The following is a 23,233-nucleotide window of genomic DNA, read 5'->3' as shown; positions in this document are numbered from 1 at the left end:
CTACCGTAGGTGATCTGGGGCTTGGAACAAATCAGTCTCCTCTCCCCTTTCCATTTGCCTACTTTTTATTAAATCCCCAATATATATTTGCTTTTATCTGTCAAGCCACATTGTTAACTTAAGTAGTCCTACTTATTCTGATGTCTCTTAATTGTCTCCTAGAACTTGGAGCAAGATTCTTATGTGTTGTGTTATAAAAAGAGTCCCCCATCTGCTTTTATTTTATGCAGCTATATTCTGTGGCATCATTATATTTCTTAATTGACTCTTTAAGACTATCATAAGTCATTTTGGTGTAGAATTGCAGTATAAACTGTTACCTAACAATTTCTTAGTGTAAAAAAAAAAAAATTGGTAAATGTAGAGTATCTTTGAATTTATGTTATTAGAAAAAAATTCTTCATAGATAAATGTTCAAAACATAGTACTTAACTTTACCAAGGATGTTTTTATTTAAAAATGTTGACTGAGCTTGGTGGTTTTGGGGTGTGAAATGCAAGAACTAAGAAATTCATTTATCACTGGGAAATATAAATCTAGGTTCATATCAAATATAACATTTTTGCATCAGTGATAGGTTTTCTTTCAAGAACAGGTAGAGGATAATTCATTCCCTTCCAAATTTAGCCTTGCTGAGGATGGCAGTACAATTAATTTTTGGTTCTGATGATCTTAAAGTTGCTTTTGAATGTCATTATTTACTGGACTACAATTAATATAGTTAATTTACTTGAAAATAAGCTTTAAAACTTTTTCTCCCTTCTTTGATTTGAATCTGAATTTTTTTTTTAATTTTGCACATATATTGGCCAAAATAATAAAGTTTTCCTGAATTTGTTATGTATCTGTTGTATGTAGAGTGGATCATATATTACCTGCCATCTTTCCTTATTTTTTTTAAAAGGATTAAGTCAGTCCATCTTTTTTTCCTATTTGGGTTTCAGAAATTTTTTCAATGATGAATAATTCTGGTAAGTAGATTGTAAATATGAGGCAATAAGAAAATAAATATATATTTTGAATTTTACAAAATGAATTTACAGGATAAAAAGAGATTAGTCACTTTGACCAACCTTTTCAAATAGTGATATGTTGCCATTTTCACTGATACTAAAAAGTAGCTTACGGGTTGAGATACAACTGTAACTTGAAAGGAACACTTTGAAGTGCTACTTGCTCTTTGAGGACAGGAATGCTGTTTCAATGAGTTTTTGAAGTTGGAAGTTGTCTTTTTTCTTATTGGCAGTCGAAGTTTACTAATTAGGATTAATGGCTGAGCAATTATTGAACTTTTAAAATTATCAAGGAGACAAAAATAGCATCATTATTTCATCATACTCATATTCTCTGCCCTTTGTTTCAAAAAAGTATTGCTTAATTTTAATTTTGTTTTATTTTCAGTTATCACTTCTGATATAAGGGACCTTGCATCCAGTTTTATGCATGTGATTTTATTTTGAGCTAAATAACTTCACTCAACTATTCTAAATTTAGACTGAAACTTAGAATAAAGCTACTAGGTGGGAAGGAGGTGGGGCAACAGTATTTAAAATGTGGAGTTTAAAATAAATGTAATTTCATGGTATTTATTGTCCATAAATTGATTGTTTAGGAGTGAATATGCTTTCCTTTAAAAAAAAATCCTTCCCCTTTCTCCATTCACCCCTCCAAACACCCCCCTCCCCAACAATGCATTTTCTTTTGGAAAGATCCACTTTATTTTCCTCCTTTCCTTTTCTTTTTCTTTTTCCTTTTTCTCTTTCTTTTTTTTCCCTTAAAGATATTTGGGCTATAGGGTGTATATTTGCAGAGCTACTAACTTCAGAACCAATATTTCACTGTCGACAAGAGGACATCAAAACTAGTAATCCTTATCACCATGACCAGCTGGACAGAATATTCAATGTAATGGGATTTCCTGCAGGTACATATTGCTTTTTTTTATCACTCTTATTTAATTTTACATATCAGCATTTGAAAAGATGTATTTTTTAAAATAAAGGATAGACTAAGTAAAGCATAAAAGTTGTTGGTATAGAATCTTTTGTTCAAAAGGTTGCACAGATAATACACCCGTTATATGAATTTATTTTATATATTAATGGTGATCTGAATTTGTAGAAAGAATAGGGATATTGTTTTATGTTTGAAAAAGAATAAAATACTTTTAAGATCTTTATTTGTTTAAAGATTCTATTGTTAATGGAATAACAGGGGAATCGCTGAGATTTGGGGTTCCATGTAAGAAAAGGCTCTATTAAAGCTCACTGTATTTCAAGATCACCTCAAAGAGAGATCTTGAGTTGTACTTTCATATTTTCTAATGTTAGGTGCAGTAAATAACCATTGGACTGTTTATATATTGTCTTTCTTTGAAATATGTCCTTTTCTGTTAGTCTGTTTCCCCACTTCATATAAGACATAATGGACATATGATTTTTCATTTTTCTTTTCAGAGGGAGAAATTGCACTTACTCTTGATTCTATAGAAAGACCCAAGCAGAGTTGGGGCTAGGGTTAAGTTTTCCTGTCTCCAAATTCTTTACTGTAGCTATCAGTTTATCCTATCTGGTTTTTCCAGAGGGAAAGGGAGCAGTAATAAATATAAACAGCTATGATAAGTGCTCAGAAATTTGCCAAGGTGCTTTTATTTAAAAAAAAAAAAAAAAAAAAAGAGGATCCTTAAAGGGTCCATTTGAAAAAAATAATACCTATATATGGAGTAACTAGAGAATATTTACAAAGTTTTTCTCCCAAAAGAATGTATTTATATATATATAATCATTATTGTTATTTGATTGGTATAAAACTTTCCCAATAATGAAACTTCTATCTATTCAGATCAGCAAAGGCTTCATAACATGTAGACTTAGAGAGGCTTGGAAATACTGAGACATTAAACAAATTGCCCAAGGTCATACATCCAGTCTATGTCACAGGCTAGAATTGGACTCACGTCTTGAGGCTGGCTTTTTGTCACTTAATATGAGTACCATATAGTCTTTTAGCATGATGAACACAAGATAATTTATATAGCCAAGTACAAAATTATTGTGTGGCACAGATATAATTTTTTAGAGGGCAGAAAATGCTATAGTCCATGATTAGTTACAGAAGACATCCTGGATAAGATGTGAATTAGGCCTTGAAGAAAAACTAGAATTTGAATAGTCACAGGCAACTTAAACCATAGGAGAAAAGCATGCTCTCTTACTTGGGAATTCTGCTTTACATAATTAGTAATATTCTAGGTAATAAAATTTTCTTCACCCAAGAAATTTTAAATAATTTTAGTTGATTTAAAAGTGAAATTCATATGAGTAAGTGATATTATTACGTTCACTTCTTAATTACATATAATGCTGTGAAGAAACGTGATAAAAAAATGAAATAAACAAGGCCAGATCATTAGAAACTCTGGTTTCAAGATCTGGCTCTGTCACTTATTATACATATAACCTAATTTTCTGGCCTCACTTTCCTGATGTGTAAAATGGGGTCCCTTTTAGCTCTAGATTTTTGAGCATGAGCATTATGGGAAAAGCCTGTTATCAGTTTTAAAAACTATATAAGGGAAGGAGTAACTTTCAGTTACCTTTGAGAAAATTACAGATGGGACCAGCAAAGTTTAATTCAAAAAGTAAAATTAGATTAATTATGCCATAATCATTATTGGAGTGACATATTAAAATAGGTTGATCAATATTTTGTGCACTAATAATAGGAAGTTGGGCAATATAAAATTAATGAATGTACTTCACAGATAAAGATTGGGAAGATATAAAAAAGATGCCTGAACATTCAACCTTAATGAAAGATTTTCGAAGAAATACGTAAGTCAAAGAATTTCATTTTGTTGCATGCTTTTTGTTTTGTATGAAGTCCTGTTCATTTTATAATTTCTGTGTGAGGCCTGACATCACTCAACACAAGATTAATTTTGATTTTTGACAAATGGCTATTGTCTTTGTTTCTCTAATGACAGCTTTTACAATGAGGAAATCTTGATATATGAAGATGGAAAAGATTTCTCTTATATATATAGCTGCTACTTTGATAGATAGAAAATTTTTTAAACTAAAAAAACTAAACATATTAACTACTCATTCATACAAATAATAATTTATGCTCAGTGAATAATGAACAACATAGTCCTTGTCCATTTATTATTCATATAAGGAAAAATATTCTTTCTAATAATTTTTATTTATATATATATATTCTAACTGATGTAATTAATCAGTAAAATGAAAATATGATTATAAATAAAGACAATATTATAAAAAGCAATTTGTGCCATAGAACAGTGTTATAAAAGGTTGCTTGTCAAAAAGTGTTATTGTGTTAAGTTTTTATTGGAGTTTGTTTCTGATATTTTTTTATTGACAAATGGCTGGTTCAATGAATAAAGTATTAGATGTGAAATTAGGAAGACTCGAATTCAAATCTGGTCTCAGACACTTACTAGTATGTATGATCCTGGGCAAGTTACTTAACCTCTGTCTGTCTGTCTCCCTATCTGCATTTACCTTGAAATGTTGTGAAAATAAAATTAGGTGATATTTGCAAAGTGTTTTCAAACTTTCAAAATGTAAATGCTAGCTATTAAATATTAATAATTCTGATTAAGGATAATGTTATGTGGCATCCTACTGCCTTTTAACTTAGTTACCAAACAGATAAAAAAATAGGTTTGAAAATCCTAAGGGTTTTAGTTTAAAATTAAGTATTCAAAGAGTGATTCAATATATATTATATATTTTCACCTCAATTAAAGATCCATTCTGAGTTGGATCTCCTCTTGTGAGAGGATGATGTTTATCTTTATATGTATGTAACTATTTTTACATATATGTCATAATCAGTAATCAAGGATTAAAAACCTTATTAGGTTTTTTATGTAAAATGAATCTCAACTTAAGTCTGATATGATTCTTCTACATCTTATAGTGTTTCTCTTTCAGATATACCAACTGCAGCCTTATCAAGTATATGGAAAAACATAAAGTTAAACCAGACAGTAAAGCATTCCACTTGGTAAGCCCTGATTAATGGCAATCTAATGAAACTTATTTAGTGCACAATAAATGAGTGGTTCAGCTTGGGGCTAGTCTGTTAGAAGAGGAGCTCACCTGTATGTATGTAGTGCGGCACATGCTTCAGTGTACTTATTCCTAGCTTATCAGAGTTTAACTATTTTATATAGATTTCCAATTAATAATAACTCAAATATTTTTGTTGTTTTCCAGTTAAGTACTTTGAAGAACTGTTTAAAGCATGTTAAAAGTACAGTTGAATCCTATTATAATTATTCTATTAGAGAACAAGAATGACAGTATTAAAAATTTCAGTATTGTATTAAAAGATACATTGCTTCACTCTGTATGTAGAATTTGACTTATAACAAAAAATAAATATCAAATAGAATAGTGATTCATGATGAAATTATAATATGCTGTTTCCGCTGATTCCATATTTGACAATGCATTTTGTCACCAATAGAAATTTTGTCACATTGCTACAGAAACATTGCTTAACTGGATTTGAAAAGTATGTTTTTTGAAATGCAAAAATAAATCTTTGGAAGACAGCTTGATTTTTTTTGTTGTTTTGTTTTGTTTTCTGATTTATTTTTATATAATCTACTAACACATGGTCCTTAACAGTTCAATAAGTAGTACATGCAATTCTTGAAAATTTTAAATGTGGCTTCATTTTTCATGCTTATTTAGTAAATATTTCTAACAATGACAACAGTAATAATATAATGATTATATCTTGTCAACATTTCAAGCTGCTTTTTTACTTCCCATAGGACCAGTATATTTTTTATTTCAACAATAGATTATTGTAACATTTTTAGAGTTAGATTCAAAATGTTAAATGAATTTATACAAAATAGAAAATTAGCAGGGTCATGAATGTGTTCTTTAAATATTTGGTAGGCTTGTGAATTTTCCGAGAAACTTAGGATCCATTAAAAGCAACTTTAAAAAAAATTCAATCAAATGGTAGCACTTTAACAAGCATTTAGCATCAGAACTGTCTATTCAGATATCTTTCAGGTCCCTCCACTGGGCAACATGGTATAAAAGAATATTGGCCCTGGAGACCAAAGATTTAGGTTTATCTCTTAATGCAGAGCCGTTTAAGCAGTAGATACTTACTTAGACAATAACCTTAGTGTCACTCACTTCTCTCTGGCCCTCCATTTCTTAATCTGCAAAGGTAATATTACTTACCTCATAAATCAAATGACAGAAGAAATATAAGAGTGTTTTAGAATTACTTTGTGACTACAAGGTACTATATAAATCTTAGGTTGTTTTTATCTTCTCATATTAAACCTCAAGGCCAGTGAGGTTTATTAGTTCAGAATTATAATAGAACAGATCACTGAGTATACAAGGAATATTCTAGTTACATATTTCCTAATGGACTCAGTTTTTACTTAAGTTTATTAAATATTTAATATATAAATGTGATCTTTTAATAGGTTTGTACCTTTAGATATTCATGATTTACACTAGTTTTTTTTTTTTTTTTTTTTTTTTTTTTCAAAATCTAATCATTATTCCTTTCCAAAAAAGGATACAAAAGTTAAAAAATTTTAGGATGTTTGAGAAAATGGTAATCATGTGAGTATATGTATTTTCAAAGAATTTTATAATTTTGAGGGAGCTTAGAGATCATCTATTCATTTTGCAGATGAGAAATTCTAAAGAAGGGCTACTTCAAAAAAATGTTCAAATTATTGAACAATTGTGCTTATGAAGCCATTAAGATTCTACAAACTAGGCTTCAATACTTATGTGAACTGAGAATTACCAGAAGAGCTTGCTAGTTTTTCGAGAGTCAGACAAACTAGCGACCAAATTGCCAATACTCCCTGGAATTCAAAAACAACAACAACAACAAAAAAAACAATCTACTTCTGTTTTACTGACTAAAGTCTTTGTGTAGATCACAATAAAATATGGCAAATCCTGAAAGATATGGAAGTACTAGATCATCCTAGTTTTCTTCTGAGCAAACTGTATGTGGGTCAAGAAGCAACAGTTAGAACCAAACATGGAACAACTGATTGGTTTAAGATTGGAAAAGGAGTTCAACAAGACTATATATTCTCATTTTATTTAATCAGATTGTGTACATATTGTGTGAAATGTCAGGTTGATAACTCAAAAGTCAGAATAAGGTTCCCAGGAAAAATATCAACAATCTCACTCTGAAGGCAGAAAGCGAAGTAGAATTGAGAATCTTTTAGATGAGAATGAAAGAGGAAAGAGTGTAAATAAAAGCTGGCTTGAAGCATAACATCAAAAAAACTAAGATCTGGACAACTGGTCTCATCACTTCCTGACAAATATAAGGAGGAAAATAATGGAAGCAGTGTCAGATTTTATATTTTTGAGCTCAAAGATGACTGTAGATGGTGACTGCAGCCATAAAATTAAAAGATATTTGCTTTTTAGAAGGAAAGCTATGACAAATTTGTACAGCATAATAAAAATCAGAAATATCACTTTGCTGATAAGGTGATATATTCCAAATTGTGTGGTTTTTCCAGTAGTAATGTATGGCAATTGCAGTGGGACTCTAAAGAAAGTTAAGCTCCTCAGAATTGATGCTTTTGAATTGTGCTAGAGAAGATTTTTGAGAGTCCCTTGAAAGGTATGGATATCAAATCAATCAGTACTTAAAGAAATTAGTTCAGGCTATTTAATGAAAGATGAAATATTGAATTTGAAGCTTCAGTGCTTTGGCCACATAATGATAAAACAGGATTCATTGGAAATGATGTTGTGGTAAAGATTGAAGACGAAAGAGAGGACAGCAGATGATGAAATGAACAGTGTCATGAAAACAATGAAGATGAATTTGGAAAGAGAGTGTGTTAGAATTCTTACAAGGTGCTAAGTAAGTGGAATTGAGGAGACAGTGATTTAATACAACAAATAATGGTTTCCTAGTGATATAATGATTGGTGTATACTCAGCGTGCAACATATAAGCAAGAAGCTCTCAGGGCTGGACACACAAGCCCACTCTCAGAGGAAGAGACAGATTCATTGCATCTTCCACCTTTGTGCTGGCTGGAAACTGAAGTACAAACCTTTGGATTCGGAGACATTCAGAGGGAGCTAGAGGCAGAAGCTGGCAGAGGCAAAGGACTAGCGGCAGGAGCTCTCAGGAACCAAGGAGAGAGATAGGCCTTTAAGAAAGCTAATTGGGTCCCAGGAAAAGAGACAAGACACAATAAAGGATTTGGACTTTAATCCCTGGCTGCATTTGGGGTGATTACTCCGAACTGAAACTAAGGGTGCCTCCAGAGACCCCAAGGAAACCCCAACCAAGAGACCTGCTTCCAGAGAACAATATATTTTAGAGAACAACATTACAAGAGTGGAAGATAGAAGAACCTGATATGCTATGGTCCATGGGCTCATGAAGAATCAGATTTGACTGAATGAACAACCACAGCAGCAGCTAGGGTGTATGAAGAGTTCATGTTAGATCCTGGTCTCCAGACTCCCAGTTAAGTGTACTTCTCATTACCTGAAATTACACTGGATTGCTAACTTGTGAATTTTAGTATATTAACTTTGAATGAATAGGCACCTTTTGCATTCAGATTTTGATTACTGAAAGTCAGGTTGTCTAGTCATAAGTGTTCATTCATAAAATTCAGAGCAGTATATTCAATTCTTTTGTGACTTTTGGTTTCAGCTTCAGAAGTTGCTTACTATGGACCCAATAAAGCGAATTACCTCAGAACAGGCTATGCAGGATCCTTATTTCTTAGAAGATCCACTTCCTACATCAGAGTAAGTGATATACTTATCATCTTGTCAGCATGATAAGTAAAGGTTTTCTTGTATGCTTTCTCCTAGTCACCCCTCTCCAGTAGCCATTCCCAAGATGGTCAGAAAGGAAAGACTTGATTTCTGACAAGTTAAAAATGAGCTCTAATGACCAAGATGCCATTTGAAGGGTTTAAAATTAAATGGCATTTTTGTTAATCTCTTTCTTTATGAAACTTTGATCCCATTAGTCATAGCACTAATCCTGTTATTCACTGACAGGTTGATTATTCATGCTATAGATCTTCCCAGACTTCTGCTCAAGGCCTGAAGTCCCAGCTCTCTGTTCTGGAATGCCAAGTGCCATTTCCCTATCTCATCTTTTATTTTAAAGTGTCCAAAAAGTGTGGAGTTCAGTTCAGTTTAACAAAAGATAATCTTATGACACCTGAACCATATTATGATGGCAATTTCTAATATTATCTAGAGAAGAGGAAGTTTGTTTGTTTGTTTGTTTTAAGAGAAGAAGAAGTTAATGGAGACTGGAAGAAAATTGGTTCAAATTTTCCAATTCCTGTTGAGACTACTGGTTGTAGTTTTTATTAGATTCTCCAAACTACTTATGATAATTTTAGTATTTGGAAATAAAGACTCAAATTATTTCTTAGTTACCTGAAAGTTTCTTGAAAGTGTGAAATAAAACTTTTTTTTTTTCCCTTTTATTCCTTAAGTAATAAAAAGTGGGTATTTTTTTTTTAATACAAAATGGTTGAAATTTAATATTAAAATATTTTTGGCTAGTTCAATATCAGTCTTTCCTTGCTCAGGTATCTATAATACCAATACAAGAAAAAACTGTTAGCCAGAGGAAAGTTTCATTGAGAATATCTCTTGCTATCTTTTCTATAAAAATAGTGAAGGAAGAAAATAATTAAATGAGGCATCCAAAAGGAACTGTTTAGTCCAGTTTTCCCCATATAGGGCACAGGAACTTTGATCCCATCTATAAAAAGACAGTAACTATTTGTTTTCTTATGGCTAGTGTTTTTGCAGGTTGCCAGATCCCTTATCCTAAACGTGAATTTTTAACAGAAGAAGAACCTGATGACAAGGGAGACAAAGTAAATATTGAAGTACAATTTATACCTTATTTTATTGTATTGTTTCCCCTAACCTTTTACATCTTGACTTTTGTTCTCCTTCTGAGTTGAAATTTATTTTTTTGTTTAACCAATTGAGAAGAACCAGCAGCAGCAGCAGGGCAATAACCATACTAATGGAACTGGTCATCCAGGGAATCAAGACAGCAGTCATGCACAGGGACCCCCGTTGAAAAAAGTGAGAGTTGTTCCTCCTACCACTACCTCAGGTGGACTGATCATGACCTCAGACTATCAGGTATTTCAAATTAAAATTATACGATTCATTATAAGGTTGTTTTGTGTGAGATAATCAGAAAGAAGCAACTAAATCATTATAAATTTTTCATACTGTAAATTCATGTCATTTAGACATTTTCCTTATCCATATGGGACAGAGAACAAACATTTTTAAAGTTCTTAATATGTGACAGGCACTGGACTAAGCACTTTACAAATATTATTTCATTTGATCTTCATAGAAACTATTAGGCATATACTATTATTATCACTATTTTATCCTTTAGGCAGACAGAATTTAAATGACTTGTCTTGAGGTCATACAGCTGGGAAGTATCTTAGATCATATTTGAACATATCAAATTCTAAACCAACCACTCTATCTCCTGTACCTCCTACCTGCCTAGGTATTGGCATGTCTCCTATTCAGATGACTTGTATATTATTTTCTCTTAAGATTTGTTTTCAGAATCAGTTTCGTTCCTGTTCATTTTAATTAGCAAAAATCCCTATCTGGTAGTCCTTGGTCATTCAACCTTCATGTGGAAGAAAATGTTTACTGTTTTATTTAAGAATTAGGATGTTGATTTTGGAGGTATCAGAACTGCAATAAAGGGGAGTTGTTGGAGAAAAACTACTATTTGGGTTAAGACAGAAAGTATAACTCTTCTCCCATTTTACTTCAGGATAATAATTTGATTATATATGGTCTACCAACAAAAGACAGCTTAATTCTTCTTCCCCTTCACTCTGCCTAGATAGATACATTTTTCACCTTTATTTAGCTCAAAAATGTCTTTATACCTTACTAAGTTGATTATCTTGGAATGAAGTCAAAGCAATGCTACAACCCCTAAAAAGTATTGTTTAGAAGAGAAGGCTTTTATCAATCTTACCCTTCAGTGCTTTTCTCTGTTGGTTAATTTTGAGGGGGGAAAAATTATCTGAATTTTTTATAAATCTAGGGAACTACTGGCAAAATTTAAAATGATATTGTAAAATATTCTTTAAAACAGAATATTTTATGGCTAAGCTTTTTTTATAGTAGAGTGGAAAAAACAAAATCCCATCACTCAGGTGAACTGTCAAAAATATTACTTTTGTTGTTTCTGTTTTCCTATTTATAGTTACTAAATCTAACATATTCTGCCTTATCTTCCTTTATCTTTCCAATATATCATTTTACATTTATAAATAATTTAAGAAAATAAAATTCATAAATGAAAAAGTATATCAAAGCAAAATAAATTGATGCTGCAGATATCATCTTTTCAATGAGTGTTCATTAAGTATCTTTTATGTGTCATGAACTTTGCTAGATTTGGCAATATTAAGACAAATATGAAGTAGTTCCTGTCTACAATGAGAGATTTTCTTTTTCATTGTATCTTCAATCCTAGTGTCATATTTATTTTTCTCCTTTTGTTTATTATCTTGGGTTGATGTGGATAAGAAATAAGATTTGTACATATTAAAAATGTCTGTAATGTGCAAAGTATTAAGTTAAAATAAAAAATTAAGAATTTCGTTCAAATCAATTCAGTAGACATTTATTAAACCCCTTATGGTTTTGATCTGTTTCACTAAGGTGATAATTCATTTGAATATTAAGAGAATGAGTAAGGTGCAAGCTAAATTGTCCCAGCCCTTACATCTTATAGTAGGTAACAATGTATATACAAAGAAATTAAAGTGAAACACATAAAATATAAATACAAGATAATTTTAATATGTAGAGACTATTTTCAGCTGGGGATACAGGACAGGCCTCTTGTAGGAAGCATCAATTGTTCTGTGCTTGGAAGGAAGCTTGAAATCTATGAGGCAAAAATAAAGGAGATGTGGCAGGCCAGTGTGCAATAATAAGTTCTAAACGGTAAACAGCTAATAATTATTTTGTGAAGATAGTCATCAGTGTGGTGTAAATTTTTTTTAGCAAATGTTTAGCAGCATGTAAGTAGGAGCAAATAATGGTGGGGCTGATAGAAATCCAGGGTTAGGGGTAGGCAGAGCATAGTGTTTGTTTGGATGTACTGACTATCAGGCCAGGATTCTGAAGGAAAGGAAGAAGAGACAGAACAGATTGATGAACTAGGAGAATATGGAAGAGTGGGAGACAGGCTGGCATAGTAATATGTATATACAAAGAATAGGTATAGAAGTATTGAAACAGAAGGTGAGATTGAATTCAGCAAGAGGAACTTAAAAGTTCTGGATCTTGGAGGTAGGATAGTAATGGTAAGTAAGTAAAACCTCTTCTTGGGGTCCAGTGCTTTGGGAGCACACCAAAAAAGGAGCATCCAGGAGTTGAAGGGGAAACCAGGGATGGCCCTGTCTTTGGCTATTGTTATTGTTCACTAAGGCATTACCTTGTAATGGAGACTTTTTAAATCTCTCCAACAAAGTGTGTTTAATGAATCCAAAAAGGAAATCTAAAGCATAAGTTGCAAAATATTAATGCTAGTACTAAAAGTCACTTCTAAACCCTTGATTCAGCAGAGATTTGTGAACACATTTCATTGGGAATCCGTGAGCAGTATCATTTTAGGGTATGACAACTGCATATTGCTTACTCACTTTACTCATTCCTTTTGCCTTTTGCCTCCTTTCCTAGCGTTCCAATCCACATGCTGCCTATCCCAACCCTGGACCAAGCACATCACAGCCACAGAGCAGCATGGGATATTCAACTACCTCCCAGCAGCCTCCACAGTACTCACATCAGACACACCGGTACTGAGCTGCATCTGAATAATGTCAATGCACTGTTGCTAATGCTGCAGGACTGACCATGCAGCTCTCTGCCTGGAACCTGGTATGGGCCATGCGAATGTACTGTACAACCACACCTTCAAAATGTCCAATAGCCAAGTTCTACCACTTTTCACAGATTGGAGTAGTGGCTTGCAAATGTTACCTGTTTTGGAGTTAGACTTGAAAAGAAAGTGCTAGCACAGTTTGTGTTGTGGATATGCTACTTCCATAGTTTACTTGACATGGTTCAGACTGACCAATGCATTTTTTCAGTGACAGTCTGTAGCAATTGAAGCTGTGAAATGTGCTAGGGGCAGGCATTCCTTGTTGTATGTGGTGAATTCTCTCGATGTAACATTATCTGACCAATAGTACGCAAAATCCTTTAACTGGTACTTGAAACAAACAGTATATGTTAACAACAACAAAAACCAACAAAATAATCAAGATTCAGATTGAGATTATTTTGATATATATTTCTTTTTAGTCTTTTCAATGGGTTGATTCATTTTCCACATGATCAGTGTTTTTGACCAACAAAATTAGTACATTTTTTTCAAAGTACATAAAGCCACGCAATTTTTCCAGCAGATTTCAGAACTCCCAAAGATTAATTTCCAACCTATGAATTTGTTTTTTGTTTTTTAAATCGATGACTTGACTGGTATTAAAGCTGCTATTCGATAGTAAATAAGTATGTTGTCATTGATATAAATCTGTTTGGTTTAGCAAACAAACTAAAAAGATTGTCATAGACAGTGTTTTATTTTTTTTCTGTTGGTGTTGCTGATTGTGAGCATGCTTTGAGATGAAAAAGCATGAGGTGATAACTTCCTTTTAAAAGGTGCGGCATCCATTCAGATATTTTGTCCTGATTTTCAGAGCTGACTTGGTGTAGTGGAATTAAAATTTTGTTCATTTACTTTTCTTTCTTAAAACTTGTTCGCACGTTACTTAGGGTGCCCTTACTTCAGCAAAGGAGAAAGGAGTAGGAGAGCCTTAGAATTTATGAGGAAAAAAACTATAACATACAACGTACTGTATCAAACTATTTTACATGAATGACGCAAGTATTCTGAGGAAAAAAATTGAACATTGTTAAAAACAAGGTGTTATGTAATAAATTTATTTTTCATAAATCTGAAAATGATGTTATTTGTCTTCCTTTTTTAATATTTAAGTAAACTATTTCTAAATATAGTGTAATAATTATCCCAAATTGACTTTGTTATCTTTTCCTTTTTACTGTCAAGGGCACCAACCATCCCTCAAGTCCCATAGGCTCACAGTCTATGTGTCATCTTCAACTTCTCTCACCCTCATATATCTAATCTCTTGCCTATTGATTTCACCTTTGTAACATCTCTCAGATATGCCCTCTTCACTCCTCTGATACTCACCCTGGTTTAGGCATTCAACTCTTCACCCATGGATTTCTACAATAGCCTGCTGATAGGTCTCCTGCCTTGAGTCTCTCTCCACTTCAGTCTAGCCATTGGGCTGCTAAACATAGGTTTGTTTAACTCCAGTGACTTCCTGTCATGTCCAGGCTCAAGTGCAAAATCCTTTTTTGGCATTCAAAGCCCTTTATAACCTAGTTTTCTTATATCTTTTTCCCCCAATGCCTCACACATACACACTGTGATTCAGTAACATTGGCTTTCTTGCTATAATTCCAGCAAGAAATTCCAGATGTCTTCACTAGCAATCCTCTTTGCCTGAAATGCCTCCCCTCTTCATCTCCACCTTCTGGCTTTCCTGAAGTTCCAACTAAATTCCCACCTTCTGTAGGAAACTTTTCTAATCCCTCTTAGTTCTACTGCCTTCCCCTGTTGATTACTTCAAAATAATTTATTATGTTCATAGCTTATTTTGTTTATTATCAGTTGCATATTGTGAGCTCCTCAAGGATAGAGACTTCTCTTCTGTCTCTTTTTGTATCCTCAGCAGTTAGCACAATGCCTGACATATACTAGATGATTAATAAATGTTTATTGACTTATATGATTTAGCACAATTTTTGTTGTGTTCTAATGCCAGCAAAATTACAACTCAAATTAGAATCATCTCCCTAAAATTCTGATTTCCTGAATACAAGAGGTACATGGACCAGATTTTAAATGTACAATGATCTATACATTTCTAGCATGATACATCATACTTCTTTTGAACTGAACATAATTTTGTTGGTATAAAACACCAGCTTTTTTTGTAGGAGCCATATAATATCCTCCTCAAAAAAGGAATTTTGATTCCTTTTGCTACCCTCATAGTTCAGGTTCTTATCACCTATGTATATTCTTATCTTCCTAATTCATTTTTCAAACCTATGCTTGACATCTTCCTTATGCATAGATTTAATCATATCACTTTTGTGTTCAAAAATTTTAGTTGATGCTTTATTGTCTGCTGAGTAAAATCCATATTCTGTTGCCTGGCATTCAGAATCCTCTAGAATCTGGAACCATCCTATCTTTGTAGCTTTAAAACATCTTTTCTCTCACCTGTCTTATGCTTCAGCTCTGCTTATGCTCTCATTTTCTTACTTTGAATCTTTTGTTCTCACTATTCACTATATTAGAATGTTTTCACCACTTATCTGGACCTGTTGAATTCTTAACAATTCTTTAAAATCTAGTAGTGTTAGGTTCTTTCTTCATGAAGCCATTTGTAATCCCACCCTGGTGTCAGTCAACCAGTGAATAAGCATTTATTAAATGTTTAAACTAACAACCAGTATTAATGCTAGTTGATAGCAAATTAGTATGTTGCCTTTGAAATAAGCCTTTTTGGCTCAACCAAAAGAAAAGAAAAGAACAAATTCCATAAAGTTGCAGGTACTATACTAAGCCCTGGAGACACAAAGAAAAGCAAAAACACAATCTCTGACCTCATTGAGCATACATTCTAATGGAAGAGACTATAAGTAAATAACCAAGTATTTTCAGGGTAAGTTATATTGCACCATATAAGATACAGAATAAATGGAAGGTAATCTGAGAGAAGAAAGTACCTGAGATTAGAGAGAAACAAGAGCTAGAAAAAGCCTCCTAAAAAAGGGTAGGATTTGAACTGAATCTTGTGAAGCAAGTCAAGTATGAGACAGAAGTAAGGAGGAGGAACATTATAAGCAAATAAGAATTGGCAGTGCAGAGGTATACCAAATACAGGAGATATAATGTCTTATTTGAATAGATCAACTTTTCTGGATCATGGACGTGATCCAGGCGTGAGATCAAGTGCGAAGAGAATGGAAAGAGAACTAGGTTATGAAGATCTTTCAGTGCCATAGAACTTTTTGTTTGATCTCTTGATAATGATCCTGGTGCTCACTGAAAAGGAAGATAGAGTGGTCATAGCCACATTTAGGAAAAATTAATAGCAAAGTGGAAGATATCTTGAAGTAAGAAAATACTTGCAATGTCTAAAAGTCGGGTAATGATACTACAGGACTACAGCTTGGGAGAGAAACTAAGATTAGACATATAGATTTTAGAACCACCTACATAGAGATGACAATTGAACCCAAGGGAACTGGTGAAATTAAAGGAGATAATATAGAAAAAAAGAAAATATAATCAAGATAGAGTACATCCATTATGGCTGTGACCATGAGGAACAGCCTGCAAAGGAGATTGCGTGGTTAGACCAGAATGACCAGGAGAATGTGTGGTAGAGAAAGGAGAGTGTGATCAACAGTCCCAAGTTCTCCAAAGAGGTAAAGAAGCATGATCAAGAAAATATATCAAGTTCTATGATACTTAACTCCATAATCTGGCCCCTTCCTGTGCTTCCAATCTCCTCACACTTCCTGATCTAGCAAAGCTGCTCTCCTTGCTGTTCCTTGAGATTTGGCAAAGAGATTACTGGTACCTTTGAACAGGGCAATTGAGTTAAATGAAAAACTTGGAAGCCAGGTGGCATGGAAAACACAGGTTTCAAAAGTTTGAGAAAAGTTAGCAGGGATAGTAAAATCACATGAAGATTATTTTAATGATAGGGGAGACAGACATTGTAGGGAAGTGGGAAGGAGTCACTAAACAGGGAAAGATTGAAGACAGAGAATTGGGCTAAGTTCAGGCAATTTGCTGAAGAAATTAGGAGGAGATGGGACCAGTGGTATATGCAGAGGGATTGTCTTTTGTCAGGAGGACCATTGATCCATCCAAGACTTGAATGACAGAAAAGATGGCAAAAGATAAAATAACTGAATGATGTGAAATAAGGACAAGAAGAATAAAGAAAGTTTTTAGCAAATGGCTTCATTTCTCTCCCTCTCCCTCCCCCCCCCCCCCTGAAGTAATAGACAAAGTCCTCATAAACAGTGGTTCTATAGGAGGCTTGAGTGTCAAGATCTGGAACAGTCGTTACCAGGATTGGGGTAGCAAAATCAATTAGGGAGAAATAAAATATTTGCTGTGTTACATATGTAACCAATTTTTAAAATTCTGTGATTTTTGCCATCTCTGTTCAATACTTTTTTATTATTTAGCTAATGTAATTTAGTTTACCTCATCATTGCAGAATACTAGTAGTGAATCAACTAGGTAATAAATAAACACGTCTTGACATTTTATTCTTTTAGTTGGAAAAGATGTATGTGTACATGTGCACATTTTTTTTTCTTTTTTTTTGTAATGTGAGTGTGTGTTTTTCGGCTCCTATTTTAGGATCTATTGAAATTTGCTATGTTCTTCTCATAATAAATATCTTAAGTTAATATTAAATTGTACCGGGTTGGTATTAGTCAGCAGACTTTTATTGGATTATTTATGGATGAACTATATACATAATAATTAGAAAATAAGGAACAGAGGAAAGGCAATAGAACTGAGAGGGATTGTGAAAGCCTATAGTAGCTAAAATTTTAAGTGGTGAGACTTGAAGGAAGCCAGTTGTATCCAGAAAGCAGAGATGAAAAGGGAAAGCATCCTGTGCACAAGGCATAGCTGTTGAAAATGCTTAGAATTGGGGGGCCAAGCATCTTTCAGAGAACATCAAGACCAGTATTACTGAATTGAAGAGTCCCTTGTAGAGGAAAGAGACTAAAGTGTAAGACCAACATTGAAGGCCAAATAGAGGATTTTATATTTGATTCCAGAGGTGAGAAGAAGCTTGGAGTTTGTTGAATTGGGTGAGTGACGTGATTAGACCTGCACTTTAGCAAAATCACTTTGGTAGCTGAGTGGAGGATGAACTGGAAAGGGGAGAAAATTGTGGCAGGCATACCCACTAGCAGGCTATTGCAATAGTCCTGATCTGAAGAGATGAGACCCTCTGAACCAAGATGGTCGCTCAATCAGAAGAGAAAAGGGACATATTTGAGATGTTACAAAGGTGATAGTGACATGTCTGGATTATAGATTGTGAGAGAGGGAGTTTGGAAAGGGGAGTGTTTGGGAGGAATGATGAGTTCAGTTCTGGACAAGTTTGAGTTTAATGTGTCTGTAGGACATACAGTTTGAGATATCCTAAAACCAGTGTAGATGGGAATCTAGAGGACAGTAGAGAGGGTAGGGCTGAATAAGTAGTTTTGAAAAGCATTAGCATAGAGATGATAATTGATTCCATGAGAGTTGATGAGATTACTAAGTCAAATAGTTTAGAGGGAAAAGAAAAGGCATACTCATGGTCAATGGGCAGGACCTAGATGAAGACCTAGCAAAGATGTAGACCTATCTACAAAGATAGAAGAATCAGGAGAGAGTAGAGAGAAAAGAATATCAAGAAGGTGGTGATCAACAGTATAGGGTGCAGAAAAGTAAAAAATGATGTAGGTTGAAAAATCATAGGATTTGGCTATTAAAAAAAATAATTGCAACTTTGAAGACAACAGTTCTAGTTAAATGAGTCAGAATTCAACCTGTGTAGAGTTAAGAACAGTGAGAGGAGTAGTGGAGACGCTTGTTTTGGATGTCTTTTCAAGAAGTGTAGCTGCAAATGTGGAATTTTAGGCAGCAGAGATGGATTAAGTGAGGAGAGGATGGGAAAGACAGGGGCATGTGTGGAGGCATCCAGTGGGCAGGGAAAGGTTGAAGATCAGTGAGAGCTGGAATGATAGAGGGGACAATCTGCTGGAGATAATGGATATAAGGGAGTTTGTTTTGGCAAGGAGAAAGGCCATCTGGAACAGCCCAGAACAACTCAAGAAGACAGAAATCTATAAACCTTAGAGTAAGGGTGACTGGGAGAATGGTGCACAGAAATGATGGAAGTAGCATGTTATACAAGAAAATTATGACAAATAAAAGAAAATGGTAAATATCTCATTGGAAAAAACAACTGAACTAGAAAACAGATTAAGAAAAGATAATTTAATAATTATTGGACTACTTGAAAGATTTGATCAGAAAAGTTCAGATATCACATTTCAAGAAATTATAAAAGAAAATTATGAAGATATCTTAGAACCAAAGGGCAAAGTAGAAATTGAGAGAGCCCACCAGTGACTTCCTGAAATACATCCCAGAATAAAAACTCTCAAGAAAGCTATAGCCAAATTTCAGAGCTTCCAGGTCAAGGAGAAAATATTGCCAATAGCCAGGGGGAAAAAAAAAACAAAAAAAAAAAAACCTCAAAACATAGAAATGCCATGCAGCCACAGTCAGGATCATCCAAGGTTCAGCAGCTAACACTATAAAGTGGTGGAGGGCTTAGAATATGATATTCTTTATGCAACAAAACTTTTTTTTTTTCTTCAAGAATAACCTACACCACAGAATTGAGTATAATCCTACAGGAGAAAAAGGGATATTTAATAAAGTAAAGGACCTTCAAGCATTTCTAATGAAAAGAATAAAAAATTTGTCATTCAAACAATACTCAAGAGAAGCATTAAAAGATAAATATGAGAGAAATCTTAAGGGATCTAATAAGGTAAAACTATTTACATTCCCATATGGGAATATGATACATGTAATCTCTAACAACATTACCAGCATCAAGACAATTAAAAGGAATCTACTTTGACAAAGAGAATGGGTATGTTAAGAGAAATCTAGGGGTGAAAAGAGGGATTCAATTGGAGAAGAGAAAAGGGAGAACATAAATGAAGAAAATTATCTCACATAAAAGGGAAGCAAGGAAGAATTTTTACAGTGAAGAGGATAATGGTGAGGGGAGCAGGCAATACTTGAACCTCTCATCTGAACTGATTCGAGGAGGGAAGAATATATATACTGATACAGCTGGATATAGAAATTTATCTTATCCAGCAGGGAAGTAGGAAGAGAAGGGGCCAGGAGAAAGCAGAGGAAGGTGGTAAGCAGGAAGATTGATTAAAGAAGGTAATGATCAGAAGGAAAACAGACTTTGAGGAGGGGACAGGATAAAAAATAGAAGGGCAAATATAAGAAAATGAGATGGAGGGAAATACACAACCAGCAATCATAATTGAATGAATGAGACAAACTCAGCCATAAAACAGAAGAGGATAACATAATGAATTAGAAACCAGAATCCAATAATTATTTTGTTTGAAACATTTGAAGCAGAAACACAAAATTAAGAGGTTGAAGCAGAATTTTTATGCGTTGCCTAAAATTTTAAAAGGCAGGATAACAATCATGATGTCAGACAAAGCAAAAGCAAAAATAGATCTAATTAAAAGTGATGCTCAAGGAAACTACATTTGGCTTAAAGATACCATAAATAGTAAATTAACATTAGTGTCCAATACATATATGCACCAAAAGTCTTAGCATCCAAATTTTAAAGCAAATGTTAAATGAGTTACAGGAAGTATTAGACAACAAAACTATATTAGTAGAGTCTTCTATTTATCTGTCCCTCAGCCCTTGATAAATCTAACCATAAAACAAAAAGAAGTGAAGAAAATTAGTAGAATTTCAGAAAAGCTAGATATGATAGGACTTGAAGAATACTGACTAGGAATAGAAAAGAGCATACCTACTTATCTATTGTACATGGCATATTCATAAAAACTGTCTATGTATTAGGGCATAAAACCCTCACAAATGCAGAAAAGCAGAAATATTAAGTGCATCTTTTGGGGGCTATAATTTAATAAGAAATTATATTTAATAAACTGCTTTTGAAGCATAGATTAAAAATTAATTAGAAATTAATTTTAGAGAATGAGTGGGTCAATGAATAAATTATAGGAACAATCAACAATTTCATTAAAGATAATCCCAATAATGAGACAATATAGCAAATTTGTGATGTGCTTATTGGAAAATTTATCTCTAAAAATTTACATTAAAAAAGGGAAAAAACAGACCAAAAAATTTGAGCTTCTAAATAATTGGAGCAATTTAAAAAACTAAAAAAAAAAGATGAAATTTAAATCCCCAAACACCAAACTAAAAAACTTAAAAATCAAAGGAGAAATTAATAAATTTATAAGTTAAATATTGAAGTAATATATAAAACTGGGAACAGATTTTATGAAAGCAAACAAAATAAATTACTGGTTAATTTAAGAAAAGAAAGCCTAATTACCAATATCAAAAATGAAAAGGGTGCATATGCAACCAATGAAGATGAAATTAAAACAATTAGGAGCTATTTTCTTCAACTTTATGCCAACAAAACCCACAATTTAAATGAATTAGATGAATGTTTACAAAAATACAAATTGCCCAGATTAACAGAGAAAGAAATAGGATATTTAAATATACCTCTTTTAGGAAAAAACAATCGAATAAGTCTTAAATTAGCTCCCTAAAAAAAAAGAAAAAAGAAACTCAGGGTTAGAGGTTTAGAAACAGATTCTCCCTAAATATTTAAAGAGCAATTAATTCCAATGTTCTAAAAATTGTTTGAAATAATTGGTAAAGGCAATCTTCCAAGTTCCTTTTATGGCACATACATATCTTTGACACCTAAACCAGGAAAAAAAAAAGCACACACACACACAGGGAAAGAAAACTATAGATCACTTTTCCTAATAAATATTGATGCAAAGCATTTAGATACTTGTAAAGATATTACTGTTAACATATCACAAATATCATACAGTATTGATGAGGGTGAACACTGAAATTAAATTCGGGGTCTCAGACTCTGAAGATTCTGGAAAAAAGCATATTTTCCCAGACAAATCCTTCCCAAGTTAAGCAGTGTTATTCAGTTGGAGAACTTGGTTTGATAATTAGCTCAAAATGCCTCCCAACCCCCAGGCCAAAATTTACACATAAAATAGGAGTCTGTTAACTTACTCTTTGCAAAATTCCTCATTAGGAATTTGCCCTCTGAGAGAGCTTCTTAGTGAACAATAAAACTTCCTTTTTGCCACAAATTTTGGGGTTCGTGAATTCTTTCACATTTGGACCCATGTCTCCGGGCTGAGGGAATCTTGTCTCCCTTATTCCCACACCTCAACAATATGACTAGCCTCTATGCTAGGAATGCAGGGCTAATTCAATATTAGGAAAACTATAAGCATTGTTGAAAATATCAATAATCAAAAGAAAGTAGTATGATTATATCAACAAATGTAAAAAATCCATTTCTTAAAAACACAAGAAAGCATAGAAATAAATGGAACTTTAAAAAAAAAAAAAGTATCTTTCTAAAATGAAGAGCAAGGCTCACCTGTGATGAGAATAAACTAGAAGTCTTTTCAGTAAGATCAAGAATGAAGCAAGGGAGGAGGATTCTGGGAAGATGCCAGGTTGGTAAATTTCAAATTCTCCAGATTTCTCCCACAAATAGAACAAAATTGCACCTGGGGTGAACATAGACTGGTGAAAAATCAAGTAGATTTGGAGCAGAGGAAGGGTCCTCCTGATACAACTCAACAAGATCTGAAGAAAGACCGAGCCAGGCTTAACCTATTTGAAGTGCAAACCCCACCAGGCTAACTCCACAGAAACATCAAACGGGGATCCTTTGAGCTGGTTGAGTATGACTGGAGCCTCAGCAGGAACCACAGACACTTTCATCTCCCAGACTTCTTGTCCTGTTTGTCCAGAAGGGGTTTGAGTCCAGGAAGACAGAGAAAACCTCAGCTGATTGGGAACAGCAGACCCCAGCTGGGCTGTTGAGTGAGAAGGAGCCATCACCTGGTGAGTGCAGAAGTACCTGGCCTGGGGCGCTTTTGGCTGGAGGCGGAACTTGTGGTTTGGGATTCCTGGTCAGAGGGGAGAGTTGAAGGGAAGCTAGAGGCACCATATTCCCCCTACCCCACGATCAGAGGTGCTTTACACTAATACCTCTTATTTAAAAAAAAAAATGAACTGGCAAAGAAGAAAGAACTCCACCATTGAAACATATTGTGGGAACAGGGAAGACTGGGATTCACCTTCAGAAGAGGACACTTTAGTAAAAAAAA

At 33.7% G+C, this 23,233-nt stretch overlaps 1 protein-coding gene across 5 annotated transcripts in view; it reads left to right on the top strand.

The window, feature by feature from the left end:
- CDK8 (cyclin dependent kinase 8) overlaps positions 1-13,627 on the top strand; it is a 123,501-nt gene extending 109,874 nt beyond the window's left edge. For 2 of the 5 annotated variants that reach the window (XM_074303611.1, XM_074303615.1), the window contains 7 exons: positions 1,781-1,924; positions 3,764-3,833; positions 4,965-5,037; positions 8,730-8,827; positions 9,846-9,924; positions 10,043-10,201; positions 12,797-13,627. In XM_074303611.1, coding sequence (XP_074159712.1) covers positions 1,781-1,924; positions 3,764-3,833; positions 4,965-5,037; positions 8,730-8,827; positions 9,846-9,924; positions 10,043-10,201; positions 12,797-12,922 — 749 coding nt within the window. In that variant the 3' untranslated portion in view covers positions 12,923-13,627. The remainder of the gene's footprint in view (positions 1-1,780; positions 1,925-3,763; positions 3,834-4,964; positions 5,038-8,729; positions 8,828-9,845; positions 9,925-10,042; positions 10,202-12,796) is intronic. The other 3 variants (XM_074303614.1, XM_074303613.1, XM_074303612.1) reach the window with 3 other exon arrangements.
- Positions 13,628-23,233: the final 9,606 nt, after the last annotated feature.

The sequence above is a fragment of the Sminthopsis crassicaudata genome, chromosome 3 (genome assembly GCF_048593235.1).
Source record: "Sminthopsis crassicaudata isolate SCR6 chromosome 3, ASM4859323v1, whole genome shotgun sequence".
Taxonomy (NCBI): domain Eukaryota; kingdom Metazoa; phylum Chordata; class Mammalia; order Dasyuromorphia; family Dasyuridae; genus Sminthopsis; species Sminthopsis crassicaudata.
This window is presented reverse-complemented; position numbering and strand designations above follow the sequence as displayed.